This window comes from Benincasa hispida, chromosome 1 (genome assembly GCF_009727055.1).
Source record: "Benincasa hispida cultivar B227 chromosome 1, ASM972705v1, whole genome shotgun sequence".
NCBI classification, from domain to species: domain Eukaryota; kingdom Viridiplantae; phylum Streptophyta; class Magnoliopsida; order Cucurbitales; family Cucurbitaceae; genus Benincasa; species Benincasa hispida.
This window is the reverse complement of record NC_052349.1, coordinates 364,262-375,270: the sequence shown is the minus strand read 5'-3', so window position 1 is coordinate 375,270 and position 11,009 is coordinate 364,262. Positions and strand designations below refer to the sequence as shown.

Below are 11,009 nucleotides of genomic sequence, written 5' to 3'. Positions count from 1 at the left end.
CAGAACACAGTGAAAATCTATTGTGATAATCAAAGCACCATACATTTCTCTAAGCATCCATGATATCACAATAGAACAAAACATATAAATGTCAAATATCACTTTATACATGAACAAATTGAAGAAAAGAAGATCGTGGTCTTGAAGATACATACCTCGGACATTGCTTCTGATATGCTGACCAAAGCTGTGACCCAGCTCAAACTTAAAAAATTTCTAGACATCATCGGGTTTGAGTTCAAAGACAAAGGATGAAACATAAGTGTTAGCAAAAAGGAGCTGGATCTAGTAAAGGTTCAGTTCAAGGTGGAGATTTGTTAAGAAACATGTATGAAATAAACTTTACATTCTGTTATAACAACTTTGTAAAAGTACTATATAAAGAATCCTAGCTAGAATCTTCTATACACAAAAAAAGAAAAGAGATCTCTAGCTACTTATCTATTGTAAACTTCAATCTCTATAAGAAATAAACAACTTTCCAACTCTTTTATGGATGTAGGCCACTGTTGCCGAACCACGTAAACACTGTTGTTCTTCTTCTTCCTCTCTTTTACTCTTCATGCACTGCAATTCCTTCATCTTCTTTATCAAGCTTCATCAAGAAATTTGACAGAGTTTCCCCTCTCTTTCTTTTTTTTTTTCTCTCTCGTTCTCTCTCTAATCTGCAAATACAAAAATGGAGTTAGTCATTCAGAAACCATTATGATAAAGGAAAGTGGGGCAAATAGATCACAGTCATCAACGTGTAAGGCTAGATCTTCATTTCACGTGGATTGTACTTTTAGCCAACAAATTATCTGAAGTCAGTGGTTACTTAGTTGCTGAATGGTTACTTATAAAATGTCAATACAAATACTAAAATATAATACAAAAAGCAACATAGATATTGATATACAATAGTTAATAAAATGCAATAGAAAAGGGACTTAGATTGATCAGATAAGAAGAAGAGAATTAGAGGTAAAAGTATGAAGATAAAGGAAGAACTTATTCATTGAATTGTTAAAGATATTCAAGTGGGTTATATTTTATGGAACTTTATGGAGATTTGAACATGAAGATGCTTAGTTTTTTGTTGAGAAAGAATAGATGAGTTGCTTATATATTTTATTTAAAAAAATGTTAGCGTAAAAATAGATACGCAAAATCGTGTGTCAGATATGTATCTGGGAGTATTCGTATCTGATACGTATCTCATATGAATTCTTTGCTTTACTTTAACTATATGTGCTTCATAAACTAACAGATCATTCAATTTTATGACTAATAATTTCATCAATTAATTTAAAAAAATGTACAATATGTCTAGAACTCTCTAGATTTAGTTAGAGTTCATGAACCTAATATTGCACACACAAAATTCAAGATCTAAATTAAATTTTTTAAAAAATGAAAGGAATAAGAAAAAGGTGGAGACTAAACTTAAAAGTTATTCATATAAAGTCGGTAGACAATGCAATTAGCTTGTCATCGATGAATCGAATCCAAAATCGAGCCAAAGCTTTGTTGTGATGATCGGTAAGGAGTAGGGGGTTATGCGGCCACGTCTCGTTGATGTATTCGAGAATAATAGAGGAGTTGGAGATCGTGCCGCCATGGACGAGCACGGGGAGCTTCTGGAGGAGAGAGTTAGAGTGAAGGAGGAAATGAGTTTTGTTGGTGATATCTTCTTCTACATATCCATAGGGTGTTTCTTTGAGGGACAGAGCCCAAATAGCTTCACTTCATCCATTGTCAATGGAGGCTTTGGATTTTTATTTTCACTTTTTTTGTGTTGATTTGTTTGGTGTGGTTTTCTTTGGTTGCAAGTTTTTTAAAGTTCAATGGAAGCGAGTTTGGATTTTATAATTTCCACTTTCTTCATTTCATCGAGTTGTCTAATCTTTGGCTTTGTGGCCATTATTTAAGATTTTATAGCTATTTATTATTGTTTTGAAAGAAAGAAAAGTTTCTCTCTCTTGTTTCCTTCGATTAGTGAAGATAGAAATTTTCATTTTTAGCTGAAATATGTGGTGGTAGTGGTAGTTGCTAACTTTAATTAGTATAGTTCAATACCATTTTCCACAAGTATTGTTAAACTCTAATTAAAAACAAATTTCAAACTTATTTTTCATGAGGAAGTCTAGCTGCTTTCAAATTTCTACCGTACGGCCAATTTTAATGTAAAATAAGCATGACAACAATATTTGTCTCCCTTCAGATACATCTATTTTTGTGCTTCTTAGAGTAATTTCATCCAAAATTCAAAAATATTTTAGAAAAACAATTATGAAGTAAAATTTTAAATTTAATTTTAAAAGTGATAAGAATAGTGAAACTCAATTAATTATAATTTTATTTTTTATTTATTAACATAAATTAATTCTAAAGACAAAAAATGAGTATTTAGTAAAAAAAAATTAAGATTAAAAGTGTAAATCTTAAAATATAGGGACCAAATTGAGGTAAAAACTCATATAAAATTGTAGCATATTGAAAGTTAAACTAAATTAAAATCAAATTCAAAAGTTTAAGTTTGACTAAATAAAAATGGACTCAAAATTGAGAGACCAAGAAATTATTTTCTTCAAAATTAAAAACACCTAAATATTTTTTAGATTTTATTAGTGTACAAACTCAAAGAAAAGTACAATACTCGCACTAATACTTATTCTTAACCAAAATACAAACGCAACCGGAATGGATAAACAAACTCTTTCACCCAAAAACAAAAGGAAAAAAAGCCCTAAATTCCCAAATCAAATCAAATCTGGAATCGGACTCATGATTTCTTCGCAATTTCCAATAGCTGCTCCCTCCGGAACTTGAGCCGCGGCACCATCTCGTCGTGATTTGGAAGATTATCTCTGATCACGGCGGCTTGCCGGAAGTTCTCCGCCCAAACATAGAGGCGAGGGACCGTATTTGGTTCAAGGATTTTCACATCCACCACCTCTTCAACCACCGGCAGCCACCGTGCGAGGAACCCGTACGCCAAATCCACCATGTTGATTTCATCGCCGCCGAAGAATTTCTTGTCGCCGAGTGCCTGTTCTTCCACCGTCTTCAACACTTCCAAGGTCGCTTTTCTCGCCTTTTCCTTATCTTCTTCCCCTTCCGCGATAAATACTCCCCAAATCTCCAAGCTCTGGTAAAAGTTAGTTCAAAATGTTAATAATTAAGTCTAGTTCGAAATGCAAGAATGTAAGGTCGGTTTGATTAGAAAGCGATTGGTTCAAATACCTTGTCTTCTATGAATTTGATCCAGAACCGAGCGGTAGCTCTCTGAAAAGGATCGGAGGGCAAAAGGGGATTATCCGGCCAGGTTTCGTCGATATATTGGAGGATGATGGAGGATTCGCAGATGGGTTTTCCGTCATGGACGAGGACTGGAATCTTCTTGTGAACGGGATTGTATTGCAAAAGCAGAGGAGATTTGTTGACGAGATCTTCTTCTATGTATTCGTATGGAATGGATTTGAGTGCGAGAGCCCAAATGACTCTGTAACTGAATGGACTTGGCCAAGCTCCATGGAGCTTCACTTCTGTCATCTTCAATGGAGGATTGAATATTTGAGTTGAAGTTCAAATGAAGGTATAATCGTTTATATACTGCTCTGTTATGTGCCTTTTCTTGGCCTGAACGTAAATAAATAATAAAAATAATAATTTGAAAAAAACAGTACATACAAAGCTTCTTTGAATTTTCCGATCTATTTATTTTCTAAACGAAATTGTTAAAGTAAATTAGGTTTTATTCTTCAGTAATATATTAGTATTTTTTTCTTTTATTTATTTTCTTTGTTGGATTTATCGTGTCTGTTTATTCCTCTTCGTATTTACTTGGTTTTAATTTTCAACCATTCCTTTAAGCATCCAAAACCAAGGCCACGGCGTAATCAAAATTAATCCCATTGTAATGAGTCTAATTTAATTTACGTGTAACGTAAAAGGGAATTGGATTTCTTTATCCCGTTTAAATTAGATATTATGTAATTCTAATTTAATTTCTATGGAGGTTGTTTACCACAACACTAGTAATGGAAACACGTATGATTACTATATTCCCCTCAAGATATAATAAAAGACTACCAAACTTTTGAAAGTTCGACCGCTTTGCACATTCAAGCATCTTCCTCCTTTTATTCCTTTCTCAAATGTGATTTGTTTGTTGTTTATTTAATATTTGGTAAGTTTAGTATTTGAGTAGTTTCGATTAATTGTTCAATTGTTTCTTTCATTCACTTCGTTGTTATCTTGCTCTATAGGTTAGTCATTGTATTAGTTTGTTACTTTACTTAGATTTGATCTCGTATATGATATTGGTATTCAAACGATAGAAGTATTAATATTGATACTTAATACCGATTTCAATATTGCTTATGTAATATAATCAAATGAATTGTGTGGGAAAATATTTAGTAAATACATAAATTTAAGAATTTTGTGAGACCTATATTTTAAAATAATATAATCAAATAATGTATAAAAAGATGAATAAAAATAGTATGTACTACCCAATAGAAATTTGCTCATAGAAGTATCTATGCTACTTTTTCTTTTTTTTCTATTCTTTTTTTATTAGGACAATACAAGCAAAATAATAAAATAGACAAACTAGAAAACTACATGGCAAGTCACAAGCATAAAAAACTACTCAGGGTAGGGAGTAGTAAGATAATAAGCCTCACGTTTCTCGAAAGTTTTAGGTGCAAGAGAACATGTTCGAACATTTTGACATCAACAAATATGAGAAAGAAAATCTACATGATACTACTCTAAGTCTTTGCCTCCTAAATAAAGAAAGAGGGCTCAATGATATTGTCCCCAATGTTATTTAGCCGATTGATATTCTCTCACATAATTTTCAAATGCTTTATTAATAACAAACGATGAATTAAGATAGTATGAAACTGTAGTGCTTGATATGACCTAGTGGGCACGCATCCACATAGACATTTGAAGAGAACACCACTTTGATTTGTATAAAAAAATCTAATTTATTGTAAAAGAAAATAAAAATGGAAAAAAATATAATCTGGAAAGTGGTTTTTTTTTCTTGAAAATGGGATACCAATGACGTAAGCTCATGCGTGTTTGAACATTTCAAGATATACCTATATTTTAGTCTTCTTCTCATGGATGTTGCTTGACTTTTTCTTCTTTATTTTTCCAATATTTTAACGATATACAAATTCAATCATAAGATAATTTTCATAATTTTGATTGAATTTATATGATTTTTTGAGTTTTTATTTGATTTTCATAGTTCAATTAAATCTCATGAATCGTTTCTAAATTATCTTTTAAATTTATTTCCTTTTAATTCTCGTATATTTACTTGTCTAGTTTCAAGTAGTGGCAGATCTAGAACTACATATTAGAGATACAAATTTATATAAATTTAGAAATTTAACTCGTGAATTTTTAGATTTTTGTCTATATATATAGTTCATGAAGTTTAAAAATTGTCTTATAGGTCTCTAATTTCTCAAATAGTCATCTAATAGATTCATGTAGTTTTAGCTTTGTATCTAATATATCTCTTAAATATTTGAAAATGTTAAAAATTAAATGTTATATTAGATTAAAAAAATAACTATGTATCTAATTGATTTTTTTTTAAAATTGATGGAACTATTAGTCTCAAAATTGAAAATTTAAGGTTTAATTACTCAAAAAATTAAATGTTATATCTAATGAAATAATTAATTTTTTATATGAATATATATTTAAAACTATAAAATAAAAAATTGAAAGTTTATGAATCTATTAGACATTTTTAGAAGATATACTAGACACAATTAAAAATTAACTACTTATTAGACACAACTTTGAAAAATAAGAACTAAACTTAGGTTTACAACTAAATTTCCTATAATAATTTACTAAAGATTTAAAGTAGGGCAAATATCAATTTATATCCCCGAACTTTGGGTGTTGTATCAATTTAAACCATAAACTAATAATTGTATCCATTTAAATCTTAAACTTTGAGGATTGTATCAATTTAAATTTCAGATTACTAACAATTGTATTAATTAATAATTGTATTAATTTAAACCCTCAACTTATAAGTTTATCAATTTAAACCCTAAACTCTCATAATTGTATCAACTTAAACTCTCCATTAATTTTATTTGGATACACTTATGAATATTTTGGGTTTAAATTTATATATTTATGAAAGTTCACATTGGTACACTTATGAAAGTTCAAGGTTTAAATTGATATAACTATTAGTTCGGGGTTTAAATTGATCCACATCCTAAAATTTAGGGTTTAAATTGATACAACCCAAAAAATTTAAGGTTTAAATTGATACAATTCTTAGTTTAGGGTTCAAATTGATACAATTCTCAAAATTTACGGATATATGAGAGAAAAGGAAATAGAAGTAAGCTTCTTCAAGTATACTAAAATTTAAAATAATATGTAAATATATCTTTGTAAAATGAAAAAAATAATAAAAATGAAAACTAAAATAATACATGTAAAATAATTGGGGTGGAAAGCATAGGTCTCTTCAAGAACGTTTGGGGCAAAGAGTTAGTTATTATACCCGTTGGTTATTATAACTAGGTTATAATAGTTTGTGTTTGGGGTGTAGATTATTTTAATTTGAGTTATAATAATATGTGTTTGAGGTGCAAACTATTTTAGTTTGAGAAGGAAATAATAAACATTGTAGCAAAGAATAAAAAAAAATGATGAATGTAAAATAGTAAAAACTCTAGCAAATAGTGAATACTGTAGCAAATTGATTGTGAAATACAAAATAATATTTACTGTAGCAAGAGGTAAATTATAGTTTTAGGATAGTTCTCGTCCCAAACACACACTTATTTACTAAATGATGATTGAGCTACTTGCTATGACAAAACTAAAATAATTTATAAATGTATATGTTAAAAGTTAAAAAATAAAAAGGAAATTTAACAACAGAATGTGATAACAAAAAAAAAAAAAAAAAGAAGAAGTTTAACACTTTATTTGATAATCATTTGATTTTTGATTTTTAAAAATTAAACATATTTTCTCTCAATTTGTAATTATGATTTACATTTTTCTTATGTAAACGGTAAAAAAGTTGAATTATTAAATAAATCCCAAAAAAGAATAAGTTCTTAAAAACTATTTTTTTAATTTTTAAAATTTAGTTTGATTTTTTAAAATATTAGTAAAACGTAGATAATAAATTGAGAAAATTAAAGGTAAAATGAGTATTTATAGTCTTAATATTTAAAAATTAAAAATTAAAAAACAAAAGACCAAAGGAGGCCTATATGTATTAATAATAATAATAATAATAATAATAATAGTTAACCACTTGCATTAGGGAAGAATGAACAGTGGATTAGGAAGAAAGTTTAAAATATGAAGTGGAACACAATATAGTATACAAAGAGCTGGATTTGAATGGGGTTTGGTTTACTTTAAATCATTCATTTGTCCATATACTTCTGTTCTTTTAGCATGTAGGCAATTATTTTTTTTTTAAAAAACAATTATTAAAAATTGGTTTTTTTTTTGTATATAAAAAAGAGAGAGTATGGACTTAGCAACATCGAAGTATGACTATTTTAAAAATATTTGAAAACACAATTCAAAACCAACTCAATAATTTAAGAATATTCTAGTATTTAATTAAGAATAAATGGGGCGAAAAATTCAAAGACACGTTGTATATTAAAACCATATTTAGGTGGATTTTTCATATCTTTGATTCTTGAAGCCCAAGCAAAAGCACTACAAAAGTGATTCCCTCAGTTCTTGAACTTGAAAACCCTCCATTGAAGATGGCAGAAGTGAAGCTCCATGGAACTTGGCCAAGCCCTTTCAGTTACAGAGTCATCTGGGCTCTGGCTCTCAAATCCATTCCATACGAATACATAGAAGAAGATCTCGCCAATAAATCTCCTCTGCTTTTGCAATACAATCCCGTTCACAAGAAGATTCCAGTGCTCGTCCATGGCGGAAACCCTATCTGTGAATCCATGATCATTCTCGAGTACATCGATGAAACATGGCCGCAAAATCCCTTGCTGCCTTCCGATCCTTACGAGAGAGCCACTGCTCGATTCTGGATCAAATTCATAGAAGATAAGGTAAAATCATGAAATTCACAAATCGGAATTACATACCTAATTGAATTGATTGGTCGTTTGGTAATTTTAGGGCCCAGCGGTTTTTATGGTATTCCGTGCGAAGAATGAAGAAGAAGGGGAGGATGCGAAGAAACAGAGCTTGGAGATGCTGGCAACTGTCGAGGAATGGGGATTCGGCGGCGGAGAGAGGAAGTTCTTCGGCGGAGATGAGATCGGAATGGCGGATTTGGCGTTTGGCGGGATTGCGTATTGGTTGGGGAGGATTGAACAAGTGACGGGAGTGAAATTATTGAATGCCGAAGATTTCCCTCGGGTGTATGCTTGGGCTGAGAGATTCAGAGAAGCGCCGGTGATCAGAGATAATCTACCTGACTGGAACCTCATGGCGGCGAATTTCCGGCGCCGGAGGAAGCAACTGCTGCAATCTGCTGAAGATAATTAGAAACACAATATGTTCTGTTTGTGTTTTGTAGTGAGTTCGCCAAATTATAATTTATAAGGCATGGTATTTCTTCCCAATAATAATAATAAGGAAAATTATCTCAAATCATAAAATTATTTAAAGATATAATAAAATTTTAAAACTATTAGATGTTGATAGATTATTAATAGTTGTAAAATGGTTTATTTTTCTATATTTAAAAACCATCCTAATAATAATGATAATTACACAATTGGGTGGAATATAGAGATGGAGTTTTTGTACCTATGACCCTAGTTTTAGGGAGAAAATGAAATTTGCCCCCTTTCTAAATGGAAGTTTTTTTTAACCTTTCCCAACTTTAAGATGAAATTATTCATCTCAATCTCGCTCTCTCTTCATTTTCTCACTCAAAGATCACTCTCTTTTCTATTTGTCTCTCTCTCGCTATTGCTATTTTTTTCCTTCTTCACTCTCTCACCATCGGACCTAATACACGGTTTTGTTGAAGTTGGTTGCAAGAAGAAGGAAAGAGGAAGAAAGAAAAAGTTTGAAAGAAAAACAAATCGTAACATCAACATAAGATTTGAACAAGACATTTTTCATTTTAGGTTTCTAAAGATCAATTAATAATTTTTTCTATATAAATGAACGTAACTTGAGATGTACTTAAATATTTTTCTATGGCTTAATAAAATAACTTAGTAGTTCATTTTACTAAAGTATACATTCAAAGAAAAGTATCTGTTTAAAAAAAAAAAAGAAAGAAAGAAAGAAAGAAAGAAAAAGAAAGAAAACCTTAGAGAAAAGTAGTATATGCTTAACCAAAATACAAACACAGTCGGAAAGATGAACAAAACACCCAAAAACAAAAGAAAAAGCCGTAAAATTCCCAAATCAAACGGCCGAAACGGCGCTAGAAGATCAAATCCAGAATCACACTTATGATTTTCTCTTAATTTGCAATAGCTGCTCCCTCCGGAACTTGAGCCGCGAACCATCATGTCGTGATCGGGAAGATTGTCTCTAATCACGGCGGCTTGCCGGAAGTTCTCCGCCCAAGCGTAGAGGCGAGGGACCGTATTTGGTTCCAGGATTTTCACATCCATCACCTCTTCAATCATCGGCAGCCACCTCGCGATGAACCCGTACGCCAAATCCACCATGTTGATTTCATCGCCACCGAAGAATTTCTTGTCGCCGAGTGCCTGTTCTTCCACCGTCTTCAGCACTTCCAAGGTCGATTTTCTCACCGTTTCCTTATCTTCTCCCCCTTCCAAAATATCAATTACCCCCAAAATCTCCAAGCTCTAATGAAAATTAGTTCCAAAATGGTTTAGAATAAGTGTAGTTCGAAATGCAAGAATGTAAGATCGGTTTAAATTAGAATGTGATCTGTCCAAAATACCTTGTCTTCTATGAATTTGATCCAGAATCGAGCGGCAGCTCTCTGAAGAGGACCAGAGGGCAAAAGGGGATTCTCCGGCCAGGTATCGTCGATGTACTGGAGGATAATGAAGGATTCGTAGATGGATTTTCCGGCATGGACGAGGACTGGAATCTTCTTGTGAACGGGATTGTATTGCAAAAGCAGAGGAGATTTGTTGGCGAGATCTTCTTCTATGTTTTCGTAAGGAATGGCTTTGAGCGCCAGAGCCCAAATGACTCTGTAACTGAATGGACTTGGCCAAGTTCCATGGAACTTCACTTCCGTCATCTTCAACGGAGGATTATTCAATTTGAAGTTCAAATGAATGAGGGGATAATCGTTTATGTAGTCCTCTGTTTAGTGCCTTTTCTTGGCCTTCACGACTCAAACCCAACAAACTTTAGCAAGATAATAATATTAACAATAATTAAAAAATAAATAAATAGTTGAAAAAAACAATACATATATAATATATAAGCTTCTTTGCTCGATTTATTTTCAGAATGAAATAATAAAATACTCTTAATTGACTCAGTTGCTTTGAATTTGTGGTGTAAAATAATATAATCTAATCATGTGTTAAATGCTGAAAGAGGATACTAAGAATGCACTAGTCCTAGTTAAATTTCCTCAAAGTCAAAGCGAGCATCCATCAATTAACACTTAGAGTCGTCGGAATCAATGTCTGATATAATTAATATCTGTGTTTGGATGTACAGATAATTAATGTGGGAAAATTAATTATGTGGGTTCAATTTACCAATTTTGTATGTAAAAACTAAAATTAAATAATTACTTAAATAAATACAAGAGACTAATTATTTGTAGTCATTAAATAAATTTAACATTATTTAATCAATAAAAATAAAAATAAATGAATACTTTTGTAGTAAACCTTTATTAAACATGATTAACTAATTTAAATTAATTACTAAAAATAATTAAATTATTATAAATTAATCAGAATATTGATATTAATTATAATAATAGAAATAATTTATATTAAATAGTTAAGATAGCAAAATAATAATAATAATTGTAAAAATTTTAGTTGAAATTTATTAAGTCT

The 11,009-nt window shown here is 30.9% G+C and overlaps 2 protein-coding genes and 1 pseudogene across 2 annotated transcripts; 1 reads left to right on the top strand and 2 right to left on the bottom strand.

Annotated features, from left to right (window-relative positions):
• Nucleotides 1-2,544: 2,544 nt before the first annotated feature.
• On the bottom strand, nucleotides 2,545-3,619 carry LOC120087601 (glutathione transferase GST 23-like). Its single transcript, XM_039044462.1, has 2 exons — nucleotides 3,226-3,619; nucleotides 2,545-3,130 (listed from the first exon to the last, which is right to left on the bottom strand). The coding sequence occupies exons 1-2, from the start codon at nucleotides 3,532-3,534 to the stop codon at nucleotides 2,765-2,767; spliced, it is 675 nt and encodes a 224-aa protein (XP_038900390.1). The 5' UTR covers nucleotides 3,535-3,619; the 3' UTR covers nucleotides 2,545-2,764.
• Nucleotides 3,620-7,634: 4,015 nt separating this feature from the next.
• LOC120071386 (probable glutathione S-transferase) lies at nucleotides 7,635-8,896 on the top strand. Its single transcript, XM_039023646.1, has 2 exons — nucleotides 7,635-8,090; nucleotides 8,161-8,896. Exons 1-2 carry the CDS (start codon nucleotides 7,782-7,784, stop codon nucleotides 8,530-8,532), a joined length of 681 nt encoding a protein of 226 aa, XP_038879574.1. The 5' UTR covers nucleotides 7,635-7,781; the 3' UTR covers nucleotides 8,533-8,896.
• Nucleotides 8,897-9,382: 486 nt separating this feature from the next.
• Nucleotides 9,383-10,466, bottom strand: LOC120071393 (annotated as a pseudogene).
• Nucleotides 10,467-11,009: the final 543 nt, after the last annotated feature.